Genomic DNA, 26,670 nt, shown 5'->3' with positions numbered 1-26,670 from the left:
TTTCTTAAAAAATAGATTTTAATGCCCTATTTGATTAGGTGTACAAGTAAGGTATATGTCACTGCCTCATTCATCTACTACTATTTTGTAATACAGTTTGGACAATAAAGATCTAAAACTAAATAGGAAGCAATTAGGTATTTGAAGAATTTTAGAAACATAGTGCATTCTGTTCAAATCAGAAGATTATTTAGAAGAAAAATTTATCATATAATTGAAAAAACAGGGAAATAGATGGACCATTACAGAAGAATCACAACAACAATAGGTCACAAACTGTAAAGTCCGAAGGCCTGGTAAGTATCAAAAGAGTCCAGCAGTTTGAATTGAGGGAGGATCAGGTTATAGTCAAGCCAACTCTCATCTACAGTACAGAAACAGAGTATCTTTCAGTTATACACAAGAAATGAGAGGTTTGCCAGTAGGAAAGCTGTCTATCACAAGCCAGTCTACAATTCTAAAGCATCCTCCAGGGTGAAAACCCTCTGAAAAAAGGCCACGACCCTGACTCAGCCCAGGGTGCTGTAGGGAGCAGCAGTACCAGCAGGACAGGGCACAAACCCCTGCCTTCCCTGGCCACAGCACCCCTGAAAATAGGGAAACAGGGCAATGAGCTGGATCAGTATTTCTTACCAGGTTTGCATTTGATAATTGGTGCTCTGGGATTCGAAAACCTGATTTTTGTGCGTGTTTTGGAAGAGGAAAGAAGTGTCCCCATATGGAGGGGTTATTACACTGGGTAATAACCTGCTGCTTCTCACGCTAAGACAGCCAGGAAGAGAATCAGAGCAACAGAATTGTTTGTAAATGCAGTTTTACCTACTAGCAGGTCCCAACCAAATGAAAACAATTACATTAAAGACCACACTATACAGAAAGTCTGTCAAAAGAAGGCTGTTTCCAGCCACTGAGTGAGGAAACATGAGCACACCCATCTTGAATCTCACTAACAAAATGCATTAAAAAATGCTACATAAATTTCACATAACCACAGAAACAAATAGCTACAGACTTCAAACGTAACACCTTATGTCTGCAATAGATGCTGCAAAGTCAGCAAACAAGTCCAATGCTTTGATACAACAGAGTTCCTGTGCACAAGTGGAGCACTGTTATTTGCTGGCTAAGATGTTCCATATGTTAACAACATATTGTTTTAATAAAGCCTGTTGATTCAGTTTCTGGACTAAAAACACATTTCTCAGGAAGAACCACTATCCTGAGTAAAAAAGGGCTGAACAACCTATTCCTTGTGTAATGATCTTACAGAATTAAAGACCATGAGTTTGCAGGCTGATGGTTTTCCAGCCATTCATTAGGTCCTCTGATTCTACACCAGAAAGCCTAATAGTTTTTATTGCTTTCATTCTTCATATCTTCCTTCCTAGCTCCATGCATCACTTGACTCATTGTCTAGAAAAGGAAATTTCTATTCATTTCACTGCTTGGCTGAGGAAAGCATTTGAGCCCCAAGCTAAGAGGCCTGCAGCACTTCCTCTGTTTCTCTAAGTGTTATTTTTACAGAAGGTTATGATGCCAAAAGAGTTCTCAAGGAGAAAGTAAAAAACAGGGCAGAGTGGCTGGACAACACTAGGAGAGACATATGAAGGGAACTGTATCAGCAGGAAGGCTGCTGACTCAGGGAAGAGATGCCCTATAAATGACAGTACAGAAAACCCCTGCTATCCACACTCCAATTCATGTGCTTTCCTGTTTACTACCCTCTCCCTGTGTCTTACTCCAAGTAGTATTATATGTAACAATTCATCGGGCCATAGTAGTGTTGTAGCAACAGTGGTCTGAGAATCTAAGTGACAGAAAGCAAGAAAGAAAAAATAATCACTTCTGTTAGACCAACTTGTATGGTTGTTGTTTGCTTTTGTAAACACAAACCCTATTCTAGCTGTTAAACCATAACCAAATAAAGAAATGATTGGAAAAGTCAAGGGTTTGTTTTACATTATTTACAGATGTGGCAGTAATCTACACACAAACCAAACATTCAACTAAAAACTCTGGTGCCTAAACTGATGTTAGCATATCAGGATATAATTTCATTACAACAGTAAATCCAGAAATTATACTTTGACTGATGAGAGCCACTTTTTAAAGGCTAAATCAAAAATACAATTTCTCTTTTAAAATCTCTCATAATGGCTTATATGACTGTTAAAGTTACTGTCACTTGGAGATACCTGACATTTAGAAGATAAATTCATAGGGGCTGAAATGTTATTTGATTCTTCCTCTAGTTAAGCCATTTTACTTAAAAGTTGGTGCTAAATATAGATCACGATTCATCTGCACATGATGCAGAGATGAAGTATGTCTGTATATGTGTATGTGAAGTATATTTCTCCTCAGTGACCTGGTAATCTAAGGTACATCATCAAAAAAGGAAAACATCATACTAAAAGAATGATAATATCTCTCTGGAATAATTAATCATTTTCTTCCTACACATATACCCTCAAAAATATACAGTAATACATTCTCTATAATTACTTTTGTGTCCAAAAAATCAGACCATGAAAAGGCAATTTACTCAGAATATATATCCCGTATATTTTAATTACTCTACTCTAAAACAACAAACGCTGCTTCCAGTGAACCACAGTAAAATATTCTTTATCACATTCATTGAAAGAAAAAAAAAAGGACTGACCTTTTCAGAAACTTTTTTTAATGGGCCAGGAAGGGATCTTATGAGTGAATTCAATGCAGTTACACAATTGGAAATAACAGATAAATTAAACAAACTATCTTTTTCATTCTCATTTTAACCGGGATGCCAATTAACCCTCACAGGAATTTGACAGACATTAAACTTTTCATAACTGACTGAAATCAACAAACCTGTGTTGATTTCAACAGCCTTCACCAGTAGCTGGTACTAAATCAACAAATCTAGCAATAATAATAGAGAAATAATCGTAACAGAAATTTGTTAATCTAAAACTAAATTATAATATAAAAAATAAAATGCAATTGAGTTATCAAAAGCAATTTACCCTTTCAAGAGAAGTTTTAAGCATAACAGAACAGTGTACAAAAAAAAATGAAGGAAGGTAATAAACTTACCAAAAATCATCACAGGTTTACAGAAAATTTTTCTTATCAGAGTAATCTGGTATTTTTCTTGCATGGAATTACAAATTCCATAGTAATAGTGATTATATAATAAGATCAAAGAACATAGTTCATATTTTCTAAACAAGAAATTCTAAGCTTGGAAGAAGGATTTTTTTTTTTTTTTTTAATTTAAATCCTGAGCAAATCCTGGGAACTATGTAAACAAGGATATCAATTAGAAATGTGAAACCTGTGCTACCTTTATACATGACACTGTCAAAATGCAGTAGTGAATGTACAATTCAGCAAGGATACTGATATTGGGGAGGTCATCGAAAAGGAACAGAAATTATTAAAGGCCTTAAAAGATGCCATTTTATCAAAGATCCAGGAGATTGACCTTTTGAATATAACAAAAAGAAGGTTGATATGCTATATATACCAAGGTGGGAAGAAAACTCAATGCTGCAGAGCTTTTTCAAACTGAAACTATGGTTCAAACATTTAGCAATTAGGGCAATTAGCTATTCAAACAATTTATATTTTGACAAATTCTTAATTTCCATACTTCTTCATCACAAAAATGAAAAAAAAAGAAATCCTCAACAAACCGCAAAAGGCAGGAACCCTTAACGATGATGCTACACAGGTCTAACTGCATAATCCAAGGCATTCTCCCCAGTCTCGGGATATTTAGTGATACACTAGTAAAACTTTAAATTTTTGCCTTACCTTCCTTTGTCTTTGAGCCCAAACAGAACTAGTTGTCAGAAATCTCTGCAGAATCAGCATTTCCCATTAAGCGTAAAAAACTGTAAGTCATTCAAAACCAGTTTGTACAATACACATGTTAGCAACAAATGGAATAATTGCCTCCCAGAGAACAAAATCAACCTCTGAAATTAAGCGACAATATAAATGAGAAAGTGTTTCCCAAGACTTGTTTGCAATTATGACCAAATTAGTTTTTCCATCACAGACTGGGATAGGGAAAGAATGACTTTGCAAAACACAGCCGTGAAAGAACAATCCTGTTGGGTCAGCTGGGGTTCTGATCACAGAGCACACGATAAACACTAGTCAACAAATGATTCAAAGAAAGTGCAGAATACGATTCAGGATCTCAGTCAGAAGACCTGAAACCAGTCTGTATTGCGCTACATGTAAATTGATAATAAATATTACAATTAACTTTTCAGAGCACTCTCATAGGGTAAAAAAGGCCATTATTTTAAGTAAGAATCAATTACTAATATGTGATCGTACCCAAGTGGGGCTTCTCAACCAGCATCCACACAGCGTGAACAAGAAAAGCGAACAGAGCTTGAATTCCCTTGATCCCAATAAATTCCAGCCGCCAGTGGGAAAAATTGGGACTGTGTGCAGCCAAGATATTCATTAAAGTAACTAAGAAAGCACTGAGTTGGACTTTAGGGAGATGCAAAACAGATCAAAGGAAGTGCTGCTCCTCCTCAAGTCTGATCTGACCATCACTGAGCACACGCAGTTACCCAGTTACCAGGCACCACCACAAAAGTACCAGAGATCGTAAAGCACAGAGCACTTTTAGAGCAGGAAAGGCAGACGAGTCCCCTCACATCCACCAGCACAACCCAGCAGGTCATCCCACATCACACCACATGGAATCCCTCAGCAGCACACCCATCCCGTGGGCAGGAGGAGTGCAAGACTCACAGGGACAGCACAGGAGAAAGACTCACCCAAAACTACAATAGTAGCAAACAGTGTAACTGCATTTTTTAAAGCTCCATTAATCCTTTTGAATTCCACGCAGCCAAATGTTTACAATTTAGAGCAAATTTAGGAATATGTTTTTCATTTACAGCTTACATGACACATTGATATTAGTGTTGGAGACCATTTGCCAAGAGAAATTACAGGCAAGGTTTCAGCAGTTTGCCTCATGAAAATGCTGGCACTTGTCTGTCAGGCTGCCTTTTATTCTGCTTCTGTTTTCAGGGTTTTTAGAGGAAGTTTACAATCTGATTCTGTAAGGTTTGCAAAACTAGTTAAAAGGCATTCCTAATAAACATTCCCCACAAAGCATGAGGAATGTCTGTATGACTCCCAGCAGAAGCTGCAAAAAACATTCAGTGGTGAGACAAAATAATTCAACTGCTGGAGTTCCAGGAACCTTCCAGTATTACTAACCAGAAATAATTTAAATTAAGACTGATACATACAAAAGATCTATCAATATTTTCTGAATAAGCTCTTTTTTTTTGCCTATCTGTTGATAAACTAAGAGAAAAGGGTGTTTATTTTCCACATAGAGAATAGAATGATTGCAGAGATTTTAAAATTTGCCTGATGTTTAGTTTTTCAGTCTCCTGAATGTAGTTGATCACCAAGGCCATTAATTTATACACAGTGTTGGTACTCCTTTGGGACACAGCCAGCTGTTCAACGGGAAGAGAAGACGTGTGAGCTTCCTAAAGTGGCAGTTTCTGACCACATCTTGCCCAGCCTACTACTTCTTTATAGATTACTTTCCACTAAAACATGGACCAGAGGAATTAAATTTGTGTTACAAGAAGAGAAAGCAGGTTTTGACTATGCTCCATCCTAGTGACTGAGCATCACCAGGAAGGACAGAGCAGTCCTGAAGCACTGAATATAAACTTGAAATCCTTATTTATGCTTGTGACCCTTCAGAGTACTTCCTCATCACCACAAACCTGAGGATCCCAGGCTATCAATGTGTTCACTCTCACCAAAAAAAAAAAAAAAAAAAAAAAAAAAAGACATGATCAGGGAGGGTTTTTTTTGTTACAATATGAGAAGCCAGAGTACATGCAGGTAGCCAGATGCTTCAGGTAGCTTTCTGAAGGCCAAGCATCTCCTCACCAGGGCACCTGGTGTCCACAGTGCACCTCAGAAGTGACCACATTTCAAACTCATACTTAAGAAACACTCTCTGCTTGTCTCCATGATGGGAGATATCACAGCCCTTATATGAAGATTGATGCTGCATCTTTCTTACCTATGATGGTTATCACAAAGCAAACCCAGAGCCCATCCACTCTCCAGACAAGCACAGATAAGAGTGTAATTTAAGAAGAAATACATTTAAGAAGAAATACTCCGCATGAAGAAAGAAATAGCCATTTGCGGAGCCACGGATGACATGACAGTACTAAAAATTTCAAGGGGAAGGAATTAAAAAAAAAAAATGAGGAAGCACACTTCATTGCTTTGTGACTCCTGCACAGGTCTGGGTCAGTGGCCAGCACTGAACACATATGGGAGTGGGAAGGCTGCGAGCAGCACCTGCCTGCACTGCCCGGCCAGCCGGCCCCAGCTCTGCTGGTGCTGGAGGCAGCACTAACAAGGAATAGCCAGAGAAAACAGCTCCATTAGATGCAGCCCTGAACGCATAAGGATATCGAGGCAATGGATTCATAAACACACCGACGCAACTAACGCATCCCTAACCTCTGCCTAAGGGATTGAACCCTTTAAAAATACAGCTGATACGATCTGAAAGCTTCTTTGTAAGCTTCAGCCAGTTGAACAGGCAAGAAAAGCTAAAAAGAAACACTGTATCTTAAAAAAAGCTCATTGTAGAGACACTATGGCAACTCTGGGGAAAAAAGGAAGAGAGAACAAATGGTGACTTATGAGGAGAAAATACCACCATCATTGCAAAAAAAAAAAAAAAAGGAAACTACACTATAATTATAACAGCTTATTATTATTTTTTATTATCATTCCACATTATGCTTCAGTGTATTTGACATCTGCATTTAATGCGAACAAATGCACATTCACAACTGGTTGAGTCCAAAGTGAGCAAGAGAAAGCACGCAGATTTCAGTGTTAAATTAAAACTGCTACACTTAAATGCCAGTTGGAAATTTTTTTGTTTCCTTCCTCTCACTTGCATCCAGAACTTGCAGAACACTCCTGTCCCAGGCCTCAGTTTTCTTGATGTCTGAAATATCAGTGTAAGCTCTGCTTCTTTTTATTTCCCTGTCCACCTCGTTTCCCAGCTTGTTTCACTGCAGAAATCAGCCTTTGGTTGCAGGCCACTCTTGTAAGAGGTGGCAGAGGAAGGGACTAGGAAAGTTGCTTCAACTAACACCCAGATTCAAGAGAATCATACAATATCCTGAGTTGGAAGGTACTCATTGGGATCATTGAGTTCAACTCCTGGCCCTAGAGAACACCACAGGACACCCCTAGAGTGACACCATGTCCCTGAGAGCATTGTTCCAACGCGTCTTGAACTCTGTCAGGCTTGGTGCTGACACCGCTTCCCTGGAGAACCTGTTCCAGTGCCCAACCACTCTCTGGGTGAAAAATCCAACCTAAACCTCCCCTAACTCAGCTTCATGCCATTTCCTCAACTCCTGTCACAGGTCACCACAGATTAGAGATCAGTGCCTGCCCCTCCACCTCCCCTCATGAGGAAGGTGTAGACTGAAATGAGGTTTCCCTCAGTCTCCTCTTCTCCAGGCTCAACAGACCAAGTGACCTCAGCCACTCCAGATCCTTCACCTTCCTTGTGGCCCTCCTTTGGACACTCTCTAATAGCTTAATGTCTTTTTTATATTGTGCACACAATATTCAAGGTGAGGCCACACCAGTGCAGAGTAGGGCAGGACTTGTTTTGACTGGCTAGCAATGCTGTGCTTAAAAGTAGCACGTCCTTTGGTGAAGTGAAGAGATAAAACAGAGGGTATCAGGCAATGGGGGAAGAGAGACAAGTAGGAGATGCTGAACATTTCTGCCAGCCTGAACTGTCAGTGTACAGAAGGTTGCCAAGGAAAAGGTTGCAAGTAAAATAAGCATTTTGTGTGGTACCTGTGGTGATGGAAAAGTGGACAACTGATGTAAAGATAAGAGAAAGAAATGTGTGACGCTGGAGAACTGAGTAAGAACAGAGATGAAAAATACACAAACACAACAGAATTGAAAATACAAAAGGGTACACAACAGGGGGATGTAGGAGATAGCACAGACAAATGCAGCAAAGGAAACAGAGAACCTGTCAGATAAAAAGATGGATTTGAATAGAATAGAGAAAATAACACCCCTACAGAAAGCCACAAAAAAAAGAAAAACTATATGAGGACAATCATTAGGAGGTGGGCATATTTTAGTTTCTGGCTTTTTTTTAAGCTCTTTGTTTGCTACTCTCATTTTAATTTTGAACTTTATTTCCTCCATAATTTGGGGAACCACATGGAGGAATAAACACTTTCACTGTGACTGACCACCACTGATATTGTAACTGTAGATGATGCTCAGATATATTCATATGTACAAGTCATATACACCAACCTTTAAACAACATGGAAACTGCAAGAAAGAAGATGGACAAAAGCAAGGACAGTCTCTCCTTTCTGATAATCTATGTATTTCAAATTATTTCTCCCCACTCTGTCCCCCATACCTCCTTTACCATTTTTCAAATGCATACTACACATAAGAGCTAATTTTACCACAGGGGCCTGCTTCAGCATGCTTTAGATATTAGCAGAGGTTCAGTTATAAGTACTAAGCTGATGTTTTTTTCCAGAGAATAACTAAAATCTTGAACCTTGCTGCTTACAAGAATTCAACAACTTTTCAACTATAAAGTTAGTGTGGTCTAAATTTGCAAACCACTTCTCAAAAAAAATTAGTTGTTTTTTTCTCAGGTCTCTTAAAATATACACATAGAATATACTATGGAGAGTAAGAACTGCAAAAGAAGAAAAATATATACAACCTCCTGAATGAAATAGATTTTTTCACAGGAATGATAATAAAAAATACATTTTAAATGTTGGTGTGGTTTACACTTGGTTATTAAAATGCTCACAGCCACCAGTTTTCAGCAAATCCACCTTTTAATATCCAGGGAGGCTCTGCATGAGAAATTTGCTTTTATGGTAAACTGAAAGAGGGCAAGGCCACACCTGGAGTTCTGTGTCCAGTCCTGGGCTCCTCGGTACAAGAGAAATATGGAACTCCTGAAGCAAGTCCAACAGAGGACAACAAAGATTATTAAGGGACAGCAGCATCTCTCTTATGAGGAAAGGCTGAGGGACTTGGACTTACTCAGTCTCGAGCAGAGATGCCTGAGACAGGATCTCACCAATGTCTATAAGTATCTGAAGGGAGGGTGTCAAGAGGATGGAGTCAGGCTCTTCTCGGTGGTGCCAAGACACAAAGAGACAAAGACAAGGGACAAGGACAAGAGGCAAAGGGCAGAAACTGATGCACAGGAAGTTGCACCTGAATATAAGGAAGAACTTCTTTACTCTGCGGGTGACTGAGCACTGGAATAGATTGTCCAGAGAGATTGTGGAGTCTCCCTCATTGGAGATATTCAAGAACCGTCTGGATACAATTCTGTGTCATGAGCTCTAGGATGACCTGGCTTGAGCAGGAAGGTTGGACCAGATAATTCACTGTAATCCCTTCCAACCTGACCCATCCTGTGATTCTGTGACTGTGAAATGAAATTATAATACTAAAATGCTAGTTACACTGCAATAGCTACTAAGTATCAAAAATGGGAATATCAAAGCCTACAATGGTACTCGACAAAATAACAGAAGAACTTAAAATATACTACTATAGATCAACTCACTACCTAAAATAGCATTTGTGTCATAACATAGCCTCTAAAACCTCCACTGAAAAATTACATTTCACTGGTACCAGGTCTTGAACAAATGCAGAGTAAGATAGTCATTACTTACTGGTTTAGTGTCACATCTAGGATGAAAGATGATCCAAAAGCATCAACCTGGAAGCTGGCTCGAGCAATGTGGGTAGACTGAAATATAGAAAAGACTGGAATTATTATTCAGCCACAACAAAACATATTGTACTGGTTTGTGAATGCAGAAACAAAATATATATATACTAAGTATATAGATGTTTCTTAACCTGACTCTGGACATTGACTGGTGGAGAACAGCTGAGACATTACTGGTTTGGTCAGTCACATATACATTCACAATTCTCACCAACATTACCTGACAGAAACTTCATTCAGACAGACTCTCATTTAGGACCATAGCAATGGGCTAAAATATGATTAGTTGCATTTTCTGTAAAGCTCTGACTCACCACCCTGTAACCTATCTCCTCTAAAAGGGTCCCAAAACTCCAGCCCCCTGAGCAGTCACTAAAACCAAAGAAAAATGGGTGGTAGAAACTTTCTTTCTTTCTTTCTTTCTTTCTTTCTTTTCTTCCTTTCTTTGCCATATATTTTCCCCAAATGAATTCCTTTCACAGTCCTAAAGAAGACAAACATGGGAATACTTCATAACTCATGATCTGCCAGAAACAGTGTTTTATTCTAATAGTAGTGGAAGAAAATACTCAGCTATCCAATAGAAACACAACACTTGTTTCTAGACCTGAAAACTCTCAAGAAACAGAACAGCCATGTTATGTAGCTAATTAATAAGAAAAGCTACTTGCAGACACTTTGGAGGAGTATCAACTTTGTTCTTATTTTCTTTCCATTGAAATCTGCACATGAAGATTTGAAGCATGTAGACAGAGGACCTAAGAGGAAACACTGAGGAACCACTTACAACTCTCAACTACACTTCTCCAAATAAATACAATACAGGATAGTACAACTGTAACAAATGATTTATTGAAAACTCTGGGAAACACGGGACAGGATGGGATAATGTGAATCATCAAATTCACTCTCTAAAACTACTGGCAGGCTTTTGATAGGCATTAAATCCAGAAGAGCTGAGAATACCAGTTTCCCTGGAAAGGAACAGCATCAAAGAAACAGAAAGTCAACGGAACCATGACTTTTTTGATTATTACATTTTTTAGTTGCCCTACAGCAAAATTTTCTTTTTATGTCTACAAATATAAGCATGAGTATTAATAAATAAAAAAGACAACAACCATGAATATATTTCCACAAACATGATGAATGCTTTAAAAAAATAAACAAATGTCAGGACAGCTTCTCTTAGCAGAGGACCCTCAGGCTCAGGGCCCTCTATAAAAATGCCTGGCTGTGTCACTGCAGTGGACATGCATGCAAAATTGCATGACAAGAAAATCCACACATCTACATTACACTTCAGAAGGACACAGTAAAACTGGAAAGCTTCTTAGAAACTGCCTCAGTAGATATAATTCAGTGTCAGATATCCTTTCAGCTATCCCCATTACACCTAACACAGGCCATAGGTCTTTGCTAAGTGCTTCTTATAATTTCTGAATGATTTAAGACCTTCTTTTTTGCACAGTTGAATAGTCTTTGACCAACTAACTGAATATAACATATAATTTAGCTTACCTGGGCAAATAATTTCAGTGAATAATTACCATCAATATTAAAAGCCTACTTTCTATCCAAAAAAGATTTTAAAAATAATAAAAAAGCAAGCCAACAAACATAAAAAAGACACAGCCAGCTGGCAATGAAAGACACCACAGAATGTACAGACACCCACAGCACATACGGCACCCACATGTAGGACCATCATTTAGCTATTTCTGGCCTGCAGCAGCTATGCAACCACAAATACAGTAAAATAACCATCAACAAATTATCAAATTACGATTGTTGTTTCTTTTTTACCTCTCAGGCTTTAGAGTCTGCTTTGAATGATTTTAAAATTTCATCTTCTCTTGCTAGATGTGAATTCTTAAGCTGCTGCTCACAAACAGGATGTGACAGGCCAAGTATCAAGTAACATAAAAGGAGCCAATGGTAGTTTTGTCATTGCCTTGTTCCACTGCAGCACATTTGCTAACCTTAACTAACCTTCATTTACCTACCTGCACTGCAACAACCTCCTTCTGATCAACAAGTAATGGCAATCCAGTTGTTTGCTTATCATCATTACATTATTAAATGCAAAGAACATTCTACAGCACTTTTTTGTTTGTTAATAGTATGTGTCATCATTCAGATTTCTTTACACAGTATAACCAAGTCTTCTATACAACCATATGCTGGTATCAAAAGACAATTAGTCAGTAAAAACAGGAAAAGCCTAACATGGATTTCTAAATGTACATATACTAAATGTAACATCTGCCATTAAAATGTATTCACCTCACAGACCATAAAAGCAAAAATGACTAGATTGTTTTGGTTTGGTTTTTAACCACTAGGTATATTGCACCATATTGATTTGGTCTGGGAGATTTCCGCTCTTGAACATGTCTCTAATATAAACAACTAGAAGGCTAATGCATTTCTAAGGTGACCCTGGATCAGTTACTCCCTGACAGAAACTACTGATGTGGATTTAAGGGAGAAAATACCTCTTAAGAAATTAATATGGAAAATTACACAGATGTGACCATCTCCCAAGACTCATGATACAAACCCAGAAAGCTTACCATTAATTTTAAGCTCAAATGCAATCAAGTGTATCCCAAGGGTATTTCAAGCCTACTGAGATACCAAAACATTTTGGATAGCCTGACAAACTCAGCCCTTTCCAGGAATTGCAGCCCTTCCTTCAGCCCTGATATGTGTTTGTAAAGCACTGCCACACTGCACGTTGTGGGTTGCTGCCAAAAATGAGCAGTTCTGCCCCATCCTGGCCATGTGTTCCCACCTACTCTCCCTTGTCAGCTCATGTGACTAGCCAGAAAGTCTGATCAGCATCAGAAAATTAATCATCACATGGAGTGGGTCCAATTTTTGTCAGACAAATAAGCTGATCCAAAGAAACCATGAGGTAGATGCAATGCAAAGAAGCCAGAGGTCACACCCAAGAGAGACTGAGGAGGAAGACAGATTCCCACTTTTGATGGCAGACAAAAAATCTCATTCAGCATAAAAAAACCCTATCCCTTAAGAGTTCCGGTCAGTACATTTTTTAAGATAACCACATATTTAGAAGAATTGTTAAGAACCACAAAATAAAGAAATGGATTTTAAAAAGTCTTGGCTCTACATTATTTTTAAGCACAACTACCTGCCTGCTCAGTGAATAGGTAAACTGGCCAGCTGCAAAGGAAGCTTACATTCATAGACATATGTCAATAAAAGAACCCAAAGGAAGGAAATAAGTACTTTTCCATCTATACCACCTCATTCAAACAGAAGTAACAAGAAAGACACCTGCAAAGGTCTCTCTAAATCACTGAAGCAAGACAATCAATTATGTCCTTCAGTTCTCAAACCAAGGAATTCTCTTGGAAAATTTGAGGCTTTTCCAACAACCATCAGCTTGACACATCAACAGCTGACAACTGAGTCATAAAAGGGGAGTTCTTGGAGACCAGAAGAGATGTACTCAATGCAGAGCATGAACAAGAGCCAGGAAAGGAGAAGCTAACAACTTAATGGAAGAGCACAACGACATGTCTCCAACACAATCAAAAAGTTCTGAAATTTTAATGTCAAGCAACCGAAGAAGGAAAACATCAATAACAACTCCGAAATTAGCTCCAGTACTTTCAGATGCAATTTCTAGTGGCACATAAATTATATTACCCTGCAAGCCCCTCCAGAAGGAAATACTAAGCATCCCATGCATCCAATGCAACTATGAGAGAGCTAACTTCTGTTAAATATTGTTAAGTTTAAGCATCTCAGTGAATGTCTGAAAGGAATCAAAAGTAAATGGAGTGGAAAGGATTATTTCAATTCACTAAGCACAATGGTATTTTATCTAAAACAAAGATTAAAAGCTTGAATTCTAGAAAAACAAAAGTGGTATGCAAACCTTGCTGTCAAACCAAGAGCAATGTGATTCCAATTATTTTAAATCACCTGCTCCATGCCTCAGGGATCAATCACTGCAGTAACAGAGGAGATGGGCAATCAGTACCAAATATGACTACTTATTATTACAAAGAAACACAACTGAATAATGATGTCCTTTCAGTACTCTGACTGGGGTTCAGCTTTCTCCAGAAACTGGCCCTGAAGAATTAGCATCTGCGAAGGGAATACATGTACATCAAACTACAACCAACATACATCACTGCAGATCAACATCATTGCACTGCACTGGAGGTAACCTTAAATGTGTTTGGAAGATTTTCATTTCAAATAGGTCAAATACCTTAATCACCAGTGAAACACTTACAAATAATCAAACTAACAAGAATTTTGAAAGGAAAAATTTAGACATTTTCCTCACATTGTGTATAATTAGCTGAGTGCTGAAAGCAGCACAGTAGCATGATGACTAATATCTTTCCTCATAAAATAAGGAAAAATAATTAAAAACATATCATAATGCAATGTGCAATTCCTCGTAACATGTTTCTTCTTTTAGAAGTATCCTTAAGAAAGCACTTAGATGCTTTTTAATAAGTTTTGCTGGAACAGATAACAATTTCCATCAAAAAAGAACAAAGTCTTTTGTAAAAAAAAATTGAGGAGAAAATCCTATTTATATGCTTGCCCTTTGATGTAAAGAATTTTATATTTACTACTATTTATAGCACTGTGGTTTCTAATTAAAAGATTCTGATCAAACTTGTAGACTTGAAAGAAAAGCACTAAGAGAATCAAGAGATAAAATAATACAGGATGATACAGGAAGAGAGAACTTAAAAACTATGCTTTAGAGTTTGCAAGAACAATGAGGTTTTATAGCAGGCATTTGGTGATTTAGTCACATTTAGAAAATAATAGATTTCTTAGATATTCATTTAATTCCCCCCTCTCTATTTCACAGAACAGAAACTTCACCTTGCTAACAATCCTTTAAGTGTACATGAAATAATTGTTTCTTAAGTTCAGTAAGGACACAGATGAGCCAATAGGAAATCAAAATAAATATATTAATGAAATTAAATGACAAATATACTAAAAATTTTATGTAGATTTACCTAAAAAGAATTAACTGCTGGTTTGAAAATAATCATTACACTTAAATTTATACTAGAGTAGAGGAACACAGTGCTAATTGGCACACGTACACACTATAAAAGGACAATTTTCAGCCTCATTTTTGTTGTAATAAATCCAGAGTTATGGAGTGCACTGTTGCTGTATGTAAAGTAAGAAATTTTTTCAAAAACTGACTTTTTTACTTGTACCGGGAAGAAAAAAAATTAAGACTTTGCTCAGAGACAAAATTCAGAAATAAGCCTAGGTCTAATACTAAAAATAAATATCCAAAGTGAAAGAATCTTCTTTAAAAAATGCACAATAAAATACAGTTGCAACATGATTTCCACGCCTTCTCTATTGTCATTTGCAAATATCTAATTTTAATCAAAAGTTCAGTGTCACTGAACTGGATCCACATATCATAGCATATTAAACAACTAAAAAATCTCTTTTTTTACTTTCCCTGGTATTCTCACAATATTTATAGGCACTTGGTGTATTAATCACCATTATTTTTCATTCGTCATGCAAACTCTCTCTTTTTTTATCCATTGTATAAATCTAAATACCTATGGGGCATTTGGCGTGGGGCAGTTTATTTAATGAAAAAAATGTGGAAAAGAATCATGGTTTTTACAAAAGGCTTTTACAGCTGCCTCTTTGGGGCACATTTAGTAAACAAGTTATTTATTCTGAGAAAAAGCTAGAAATAAGAAAATATTTTAATAGGTCCATGTTCATTTTTTAATCCTGGATCACATCTGTTCTCCATGCCAAGTGAGGGTGGAGCAGAGGGAGACTGAAACACCATCAGCTGGAGTGTAGTGCCGAAGTCCAGTTCACTGTGGTCGTAAATATGACCTAAAATAGCTTTTCTCCATATAAATATCATAGTATCAATGAACTCTAAGACAGAAGCAAGAACTACTTGTACTTCTAAAATGCCAGTAATTAGTCTTATCAACAGGAAAAAAAAAACCAACCAAAGCAAAAAACCAAAAAAACTCTTTTGTTTATTTGTGTGTTTGAAAGCAAAGGCTGTTCGAATTTGCTCAAAATAGTAGGGGGGGAACAGCACCAGGAAAAAAGTCCCAAGCACAAACTAATGCAATGTATTGCAGGTGTCACTGCTGCAGAGTCAGTGCCTGGGCAGCAGCACAGATCCTTCTCAGGTCCTACAGGGGTGTAATGCCGAGCTACGAGAACTTGGCTGTATCTGCTCACACATCTCGTCCCAGACCTCCACCCAGCACTCCAAAACTATGAGCATCTTTGAACAGTTAGAACAAATTGAGTAAGAAAAAATAATTCTCATTTCCCCCGAAAACTTCTTTTCTTGCTCTACTTCCTCACCTCCACTTCATTTTTCTCAGAAATTCACACGAGGTTAAATGATGGAACAATGAAGACAGGAAAACTATCAGCCTGTCACTGATAGCAAATTTAGCATGAGCTACCATTTGATCCCACAGATCTAATAGGACAAATTTAAGTAACAGAACGGGCAAGATGCTGCTTCCCAATAGGCAATCTAACACTTGTCTCCAGCACCAGAAAAGCCCTGTGGCACCAGATCTTACACTCGTGCTTTTAAATATAGAGAATGACGTTAATTTGATTCTAAAATTTTGTTTATAACTTTTGATTTCCTAAGCGAGTAATTGCTGCAAGTCTTCATATCACTGTGAAAGAAAGAACTGCAAGAACTTTTGGGAAGCCGTATTTATTTTTTTCCCCTTTTTCTGGAAGGGAAGCAGCAAAGATTCATGCATAAAAGGTTACATACAACTAATATGCAAGAGGTCTTAAAAATATCACTACTGGGGCAAAAGCAGAAAAATTGGTGCCTGCTGAACCTTGTATTTTTAAAATGCACTCAATAAGGTTCTTCATCAAATACTAATGACTAGGGAAAGTATGACCAAATAGGTTGTTATAAGTGTGATTAATCAAGTACAGGGTCAAGAACAGAAAAGAAACAAAAATCATGAATGGAAACTTGCAAAGTTCAGAATCTTTTCCTGCCATAATTCATACAAAAACTTTGATAACTGTTGGAGATCACACTCGCAAAACCAAGAAAGGGCGTAAACAGATACTCATCCTGTGCCCCAGGAACACCACAGTTTCCATTGCCTTCCACAGCAACTGTGGCTTTCAGAGGGTCAGATCTAACAAGAAAAAGAATGCTACCTACAACCGCAGTAGTGCAATGTGTTCCATCTATCCCACTCAAGAGCCCAGGACCTGACAGTGCAATCAGATGGGGAAACTACTTCCTTGTGAAGAAACATGAGATCAGATGGAAAGGACTTGAACAAGGACAACCTTTCCTCAGTGAAATACTCCTCTCCCAAGGATGTCTGGCAGTTTTGAGTCAGCGGAACCCAAATGAGCCACTAGTTGTGCACAGCTGCAGCGTGAGAGGCAAACAACCAACACACCACCCATCTGCAGGGGGAGAGAACACAAAACAAGGGCAGTAATGCACGCACCATAGGCAGCACAGACCCATCTGGACCACTATGTCATCTATCTGCAGAAAGGGCTATTGTCTCAAGGACCCCATCTAGGCAAGAAGGAAAACTCAATGGATCTAAGAGTCAGGAGGAGTGAACGCATTTCCTTCGCCAAAGCAGATGGTGCCTTGAGGTCATTTTTAGCTGCATGTTTTCCAAGCTCTGAAAGGAATCAATAACATTTTAAGAGTCCCTTTTCAGCACCTCTTGTAGGCTTCACAAATGAAGGAACAGAGTTCCACTACCAGAGGAATCTATAAAACCCCTTCATTATGCCACCTTTACATTACAAATTGACACCTACATCACTCTTTGACACCTAAAGCCTCCCAACAGGGTTAATTTCTCCCATGAACGGCTCTGGGCACCAGCAGAAAGTTTAGTAACATCTTGTCAGCATCACAGGCTAAGAAGATCTTGACAAAACTTGCAGACTGTTAGGCATGCCAATATATTGCTCAATCAATTCCACAGATAATACTTTTTAAATATGACTCACCCTCTACATTTAAGTATCAAAGTCCTGCTCAAAGTTGAAAAGTGCAAGAAAAGCAAACTTCAAAACTCCTTTTCCTCTTGATACAGACAAGGAGATCAAAACAAATCAACATTTTCATTGTATATATTTTCTGAAACAGCTGATGGATTTTTTTTATTCCCACAGAGTTTCAGGGGTTGGAACACTCTAAGGAGACATTTCTGGAACAGAGTGTATTCCTACATACTACTATTCTCCTGGGCAATTTTTGAGTCAGGGCTGTAGCCTCCATACTCCTATACATCACACTTCCATTAAAAGGCATTTAACTTTTTCTAAACCCTGTATTATTACTTCATTCTGGAATATGTGTTTCCTAAAGCATTGCCACTTGCTACAGTTTTCTGGTCTAGCAACACTCATTTCATTAAAAAAAGGAAAGATACTGTACAATAAAATTTAGTATAGGTAGACAAATCAGAGCTGGTCAAATTACCAGCTGAATCATCAAATTTCACTGTATGATGCCAAATGCCCAGCAGCAATGCCATGCTTCTTTAACTTATTTTAGCTGAATCCAATTTTCAAGCTGCACTCTTAATGACTCAACAGTTAAACGGCTCTATGTCATTTGCCACTTTCTTTGATTTCTACATAATCAATCGTGTCTTTAATTCATATGATACGGGCTTTCCACTTGAACTTACCCAATCAGCAAACCCCCATCATGGGAGTGCATGCCACAGCTTGGTAGAACACATTCTGTCCATGTGCTCAGCACTCCCATGCAGCACTTCAGCCACCTTTGCTGCTCAATGCTCAACAATAAAGTTTCTGGGGAAAAAAACATGAGCCTTCCCTCACACAGTCCTCCCACCAAAGTATTAAAACCTTGCACAGATGTAATCTTCTGTGTGCAAAGCTCTCATCTGCACTGAACATACCTCCATCTGAGGAGAAAGATGTTGTCCCACATCCACGCTTGGCTGTGGCTCAGCACAGCTGGCACTGCACAGTTCATCCCTGCAGCAATGATTTATCCTCCTCAGATTAATGCAACTATTGCAGTGGCTTCAGAGGAGTACTATCAGGGGGCATCTGCAGCTATGAAGAGCAAAATTTCATCTGACAGGCCTCTGTGATCCTATATGTGCTCCAAAAGACATCTCTGCAGAACATTGTATCCATACAGTATCCAGGAGGCCACTGGCAAGCCAAAGAAAAGAAGATAACTAGAAGGGTTCTGAAGGCTTTCTTGTCTGAAAGTTTTCCACAGACAATCATAGCAAATTTGACTTGATTTAAAATAAATTATGTAAGTCAAAACTAGAGAAAAGGGAGACAGGTTGGGAATTACAGTGATTTGTGGAGATGTTAAATACAGCAGTTTTGATTAACATGCAAGAAACCAACAATACACTATTTCTAGAAAATACGATACTGGAAAAAATATTATCTAGAGACAAAAACACTGAACCATATCAGTAGATGAATGAGAAAGAGATATTGTGTAGGAAGACACCACAATCCTGTGTCCAAGACTGGTAAGCTTGATCCTCTAATAATACTGGACTTTACCCTCCACATCCACAGTTATCCAGATTGAGAGAATACACATGGACCTGGCCTGGCAACCAAATCATCTGACAACAGACCAGTGAACTACTTCCCATGAAGCAGAAGGGCAGTCTACCTGGGAGAAGCAACTTTGTCTCAAACCTATAGGAGTGGAAGACAAAGAATCCCCATCCTCTCAAGGTGGCTGCACTAAGTGGAAGGACCACAAAACTCAGCAGAGCTGATTTGGGAGGGAAAAGCACTGAGACTGCACTAGCCACAAGGACCCACAAATTACAGAGTTTAGCCTTATCAGGCTTTTGAAGGTTTTATACAGTTCGACTGACCTTTAAGCAGTGTTTGACAGGATAACTGCGATAATGTTTTCACAAGCAGAGCCCTAAAAAAAGTTGTTAGTTTTGAGTCACTTAAAGAGTGGTATGATTATTGGGAAAACTACAAAGGGACCTGGACTACCAGAAGGATAATATAATACCAGATCTACCATGATTGTGTACACATATGTCCATAATGATCTTGTGGAAAACATTTCAGAGTGCATGTTAACGTCACATGTACTTTATCCATAATTTGGCTAAATCTCAGCAAAGTTTATCATGACACGCCTTGTTATGCAACATGCTTCTACACCATGAATGTGTTATAGCTGATTAGCCGCTGCAGAGATCCCAGAACATGTATACTCCGTGAAACAGTGGCAGAAAGAATATTTGGTTTGATCCTGCACCCACGGGCACCAACACAGAGCAGGAGCGAATACAGGCATGTTGATTACCAGAGTTAGAAAGGACTTCTCTATCAGACTTTTCAGTTACTACACTGATCATGGCAACGAGCAAATGTTGGGAAAATACTTTCTATATGAATTGTTACATCTGAGCCTTTAAGATCCTTCTTGACTGTATATAAGCCTGTTTTATGCGATTAAGCCATAGCTTTAGGAAGATCTCTCTTTTCAACGCTGCTATGGCACAAGCAAGAGAAGATAACACAAAACAAAGATTTTCCATGCAGTCCTTTTACGCAAACTAGGATTTTCAAATATACCTATGTCTTTTTACCACCCCTCAAAATCTAAGTCCTGATACAATGTTTCTGCAACACGACCTCTGAAGTAGCAGCTACCTGAGGTTTTTTGATGGATGATTTTTTTGGACTTATGCATTTACTGTCATAACAAATCTCATTATCAAGCAGGGAAAGACTTTCACTGAGCTTGCAGAGAAGGATAAATTAGGAATTTGAAATATTCTTTGCTTATAAAATACCAAAACACACTATGAGTATTTTATAAAAAGGTGTATCTGAAAGTCCCTCTTACATTTGAGAAATCAAAGGACACTCTAAATGCCCTTGCATCATTCAACAATCTATAGCAAAGTGTGGCTTTCAGGAAGGCAAGACCTGCATCAAAAGTATGGGTATTTTAACCATCATTTATATATTCATAAAGTATTGCTTGGTTGGTGAAGTATCTTACCCCTACACAAATATTGCAGAACCGCATACAGTGAACATGCAGGAAAGTATCTCACACACTTTGCCTAATGTCTTATAAACTCTAAGGGAAGAGGAAGAAGAGGCAACAAGGAAGGAAGAAGACCAAATTCAGCAACAAACCAAAAGCATGTTATTATTCACTATAGCCCAGTTTAGCTTTCTGCTCTTTGGTTTTGTGATAGGATGACCAAAAATTACGCCCAAGTTTCTCCAAGAGACCACAGTCATTAGATTAAGTGAGCAGAAAATAATTTTTAAAATTGGGCAATTTCTCATGACACTTCTCTTTTCAACAGTCACCATCCATCAGTCCCAAACTCTAGGGATTTTTTATAAACCACTCAACAGTCAGCACTCATACTTTAACCAAAAAATTACTGGTTGTTTGAGCTACCTGACACAGTAACTTACAATACCAACAGAAGCTGAAAGTATCAGAACAGAAAGCAAGAGTGTTTTAAACAAAGTCAGCAGTTTCAGAAGCAACTATAAAGAATAGGGATATTCTGTTGAAGACCAGAGCGAGAGGCCAAGAGTAAGAGAATCCAATAGCAAAGACTAGGCAACACCTGAATAACTAATGAAGATTTCAACTCTAAGTGTAAGCAGAGCTATGCAAACTCAGCATGACAGAGCAAAGTTTCACTGCAATTATTATTATCAATAAGAAGTCATTTAAGAAATCTGCAAGCCATGCTTCCAAATTGGTGTCTGCAATTCTATCATTTGGTCACAAACAAATCAGAAATGCAGGCTGTGGAAGGCGAATAAATTCTTTGCTGAGAACTACTGACTCACTCTGGACTACAAACAACATGTACTTCTGTTTCAGCTCAGTCCTGGAGCCCTTTCACACCAGGCTCTCTACAACCAGGTCAGCCCTTTTACTCTCTAGGAAGGAATCCAGCGTACCTTCATGACAACTGGCAATGAGCAAGTGAAAAACAGCCTGACAAACCGAAATTGCTATGTTTGTGCAAGGCATTCATAACAGCAGAGATGAGGGAATCTATGTCCATAGTAGGTCAGAACCTTGTTCCCACTGAAAATCATTATAAATCTCACATATTTCCATATCAACACCTAGATATATCAAAAATGGATAATGCAATAAAAGCCACAAGAGGAACAATGTTGTCCCTCAGACTGTGTATGCAGACCTACCAGCATGACCATGAAGTGCTGGCCTTAAGGAGAACTGGGACCCTTCACTGGTGTTGTTGAGTGGCAATCTCCAGCTGAGAGCAAGATCACTTTCAAGTTATACCGAGGGTTCAGGGAAGGCATCTGTTAGGTGAAGGCACATAGCGGTCTGGTACTCTAATCATCAGCTGGAAAATGGACCTCATCTTCCCAACGAGAACATCTGGCCCACAGAAAACTACAAACAACATACACTTCTGTCTCCAGACACAGCTCACTCACATTTTAACGAAAAGCACATCTGCATAGTATTGACTAAAGGAGAATATTAAGAAACTTGTGGTTTCCCATGTGCTTTTTACAATACCAAAATACAGCTCAAGGCACAGAGTTAAAAGGTTCCTTATAAATGTCCACAGTAGGATCTTTCTTTCTTTTAAACACAAAAATCTTAGCTCAGCCTGCACTGAATGCCCCTGACATAGAGGACTTTCATCTTCTAATAGGTTTATTTATGCAACCGTAAATTAAGTGTCCATTGCTAAGATCCTGGATTGTATTAATAATTACATAATATTAGCATATTTTTAGATATATCTTATCTTGATTACTCCTTAGATTAAGTTCTGTGCAGCTGCTAACAGGCCCCCTTTGGGGAACAGAGAAATTGAAACATAGGAGTGTCACAGATACTGGTAGTGACTCTATTCCACAGTGGAATTAAAAGCAGAAACCCAAAGTCACATGAATTGTCCTATATCCACTATATACTGTACGTTCAAACATTAATAACATGAACATGTACAACATTTGCCTACAACATTTGCCTTGTGCTATGTTCTGAAGTCCAGTAATGTTTGACAACTATTACTGTAAGCACATTAATTTTTCTTAAGCAGTTACATTCTGGGCTTCTAGGATGAGTACACAGATTACTTTCTTTACTATTTAATAGTAAAGCATGCATGTTGAGAAGTCACTCAACAGTTATGGCAATGGCAATGGCCCAAAAACCCCAAACCAAACAAAACAAAGGATGTTGCTAGAGAAAATCCTCAACAAATGATAAAAACAAACCATACATGTCTAGAAATCTGCAATCCATCACTTCCCAGTAACTTCTGCCTTTAATTAGCTGCTTTGACCTCCTTTTATCGTATTACAGTCCTCTGGCTCAACTCCATCTTAAGCCTGTTCTAAAACTCCTGATTTGCTAAGGCCCCGCTTTGCTTCTGTGTTCCCCTGCATGATCATCTCCATTTCCTTTTGTGCAATTCCAAACTCAGGCTTGTACCCTTCTTGTACAACTTCTGCCCTTTCTGCAACTAAAGCTTTCATCCAGGAATTAAAGGAATCCAATCCGGTTTAATGCAACTTCCCTCTCTCCAGTTTATCTCTCTCTCTCCTTTTATCTTGATCCAACTCAAAACACAATTAGATTGTTTTACATTAATTCAACTACAGCCTTGTTGTCTAGTCCTCTGACTGCACCCTCCCATTCAGGTATCTCTATTTTTCTAGACATGGTTGTTTGTCCTTCACTCATTGAAGATTCTTCCTCAGTGCTTCAACCTCCTCCAAGAAGCATCCTCCCTAAACTAATCCAGAAGGCCCTTAGCTTTGGTTTGAAATCTATTCCAGACCATTTTTTTAACTCTCATATATAGCTATTCAAAGATTACTAGCAATGAATAGAATAGGGCATGGAGACAGAATGTATTTAATCATAAAATAAACTAATACATATGGAAATGTTATGGATGAAGAGGGAACCTCTGTTCCCCTACCCTTCATATGCCACTGATCTTGGGCTGTTAACTCTTCAGGGCAGGCATGGGTGTCTCTTTGTGTAAGGGCAGAATCCAGTATCTTTATACTTTATGCGACTTTCATCACACGCACAAAAGCAACCATAAAAGTTAACTCCATGAAGTCAGTCCATAACTTTGATAAGCATTCTGGCAGAGGTAAGAGTGTTGAGGTTTTTATGGGATGCTAGACTTTAGGAGTCAGGATATTAAATTACTCAACTGCAACAGTTAACACCAACAATACAAAAGTACCTTCCTAAATGCAGCTTCTACAAAACTTCATTTAAGCAAAGTCAGCCACACTGCTGGTCCATTACCACCGAGCTGACTCAGATCTCTGGGCAAGGGATGCAATATCCTGCAATTAGGATGTAACCATGCCCTGTGCCAGAATCACAGAAAATCAGTACTGCTCCACTCAGTTTGGCCTGCTCTGCAATTTTCTTTCTCCAATGCACTGCCAGGTACCGTATCCTTCAGTGAGTAACAACCATCAGATACCATGGGAGAGGCTGGCGATATTTTAAGCAGCAGAGGGGAAACTTCTTCATCAGGAAGAAAAGTTGCAGTTGCACAAAGAGCTTTACACATTTACATTGGTTTAGTTGGGGGGGCTGCTGTGAAATAAATGCATTTAACCCTTTTTAAACCATTTGTGTTACTTTTTTTTTTTGCTTGGAGTAATATTCATACTAACAACTGAATTAGGTGAGAATGACTTGAAAACTTTTTATGAGCATAAGATTTGGTGAACAAAAGCTGAGACATTCAGAAAAATAAAACCCATTAAATAGCAGTTTCTTCTGTAAGAGAAGTATTTTAATTGTAATACTAGAGTGAAATGCAACCATGACTATGTTTTAAACACACATGTCACAAAGTGTTTCAACTTGTGACTGTTCAGGGGCCTTCAAAGAATCCTGAAATGCCTAGAGGATTTTTTTTTTCTTTTTTTTTTAGGCAAAGCATTATGGACCTTTAAGAATCCTATTTTATTGTACTGTAAATACGGTCTTCACATCTGAAAAATCTTTACATAGAATAAGTCACATTCAGAGGCTAATAAATATGCTGTGAAGAGCCTGCTTATTATTTAACCACACAGAAAGAATACAAGCTGTCAGTGCTTATACTTTGTGGATTATAAAAAAGAAATATGAGACAATTTTTTTCACTTATTTTGTTACTTAAACACAAAGCAGTCAATTGGAAAAAGAAGAAATGGAGGCCTGCAACTCATCTTGGATGTCAGCAGTTGCTTCAAATGCACAAATTTTATGTTCTTCAATAACAGCAAGGAGTCAATGTTTTTTTATCTTTAGATGTAACAGCCATGTACCACCTCAAACATGATCAGTAGTGCTCAAGATGAAAATCACTGTATTTTAATACAAATTGGGGCAGCTATTTGTTAAAAGTTAGAGGGATTGGTCTTCATACAACACAAATATGTTTTATAGCATAAACATTGCTAGGTTAATGGTTGGACTCGATGATCTTAGGTCCTTCCCAACCTGAACGATTCTGTGACTCTATAGAATTTGAAACCATACTCCGGTTTGGGTAGCAAGCAATATGTACGTTAAATTCCTATGTTATGTTCATATGTTATATTTCAAGCAATTCCCCTCCGATTTCCAATTTCTATTTTTAAAAACACAACCGAGCCCACGGAACACAAACCCACCCTGCCCCACGCTTCAGCCAAAAGCCGAAATTAAGCTGCAGCGTTTTAAGCCCCACTGTCGCAACGGCACCGCAACTTTCATTTCGGGGGCCCCGGCCGCCGCAGGCAGCGGGCTGTGCCCGCCCGGGCCCCCGCAGACGGCCGGGGGAGGGCATTGCCAGGCACGGGGACCATCTTAACTAATTCGGGCGCCGCTGCGGAAGGACTGGCATTCCCAGCGCTCCTGCGGGAAATCGAGCCGCGCGTCTCGCCGAGCATCGCAGTGCACTAAGCGTTATCTTTCAGCGGTACAAACACCCTTGCGGAGGGGTGCGGCGAGGCTCCTCCGCACCGCCGCCCCTGCCGCGGGCCCCTCTCCCCCCGCTCCCCCGGCCGTGCCCGGGCCCCTCTCCCCCCGCGGCTTCCCCGCCCGGCGCTCACCTGTGTCCGCGCCGCCTCGCTCCGCACCCGTGTGCTCAGTGCCGGCCACCGCGCCCCGCCGCCGCCCTCGCCGGAGACCAGCCGCAGGGGCCTGATGCTCTCCCGCTCCGCGAAGCGGCTCTCGCCCCGCCGCCCCGCTGTCGCTGGCCCGGAGCCGCCTGGGCAGGGGAGAGGCACCGTCACCCGGCTGCACCCTCGCCCCCAGCGCGCAGGCTGTTGCGGGGGCTCCGTTTCCATGGGGCTCCGCAGCAGCCTCGGCGCAGCGTCCCCCCCTCCCCGCCGCCCCCGCCCCGAGCGCGGCGGCGCTGCCCCGCGGCCGCGGCTCACCTGGGGCAGCCGGCAGGGCGCAGAGCGCCAGGGAGAGGAGGCAGGCGGCAGCCCGCATGGCGCTGCCCGCCGCCCCGCTCGCCGCCGTGTGCCGCCCCGGCTGCCGCCGCCGAGCGCCGCCGGCTCCGCGCCTGCACGGGCGGGGGGGCTGCGGGGCCGCGGGGCCGGGGCTGCCGAGCTCCGCCCCGCCGCCGCGCCGAGCCCCCTGCCAGCGAAGGAGATGGCGAGAGCCGCCGAGGCTCCCCGCAGAGCCCGCTTGGAAGAGGGAAGTGCTGGGAAATGTAGTCGTTTGCCAGGGTGTGAGGTAGCGGGGCGAGATTCGAGGG

At 39.7% G+C, this 26,670-nt stretch overlaps 1 protein-coding gene across 13 annotated transcripts in view; it reads right to left on the bottom strand.

The window, feature by feature from the left end:
* ADAM22 (ADAM metallopeptidase domain 22) overlaps positions 1 to 26,430 on the bottom strand; it is a 132,089-nt gene extending 105,659 nt beyond the window's left edge. For all 13 annotated transcript variants that reach the window (XM_039379724.1, XM_039379727.1, XM_039379776.1 and 10 more), the window contains exons 1-3: positions 26,345 to 26,430; positions 26,018 to 26,175; positions 9,789 to 9,865 (exon numbers count right to left, since the gene is read on the bottom strand). In XM_039379724.1, the coding sequence (XP_039235658.1) occupies positions 9,789 to 9,865; positions 26,018 to 26,175; positions 26,345 to 26,402 (293 nt within the window). In that variant the 5' untranslated portion in view covers positions 26,403 to 26,430. The remainder of the gene's footprint in view (positions 1 to 9,788; positions 9,866 to 26,017; positions 26,176 to 26,344) is intronic.
* Between the last annotated feature and the right edge of the window lie 240 nt (positions 26,431 to 26,670).

Source organism: Pipra filicauda, unplaced genomic scaffold, assembly GCF_003945595.2.
Source record: "Pipra filicauda isolate LSUMZ 115617 unplaced genomic scaffold, ASM394559v2 scaffold105_size2325265_pilon, whole genome shotgun sequence".
NCBI lineage: Eukaryota > Metazoa > Chordata > Aves > Passeriformes > Pipridae > Pipra > Pipra filicauda.
Note: the sequence above shows the minus strand (reverse complement) of the source record. Positions and strands in the feature narration are given on the sequence as shown.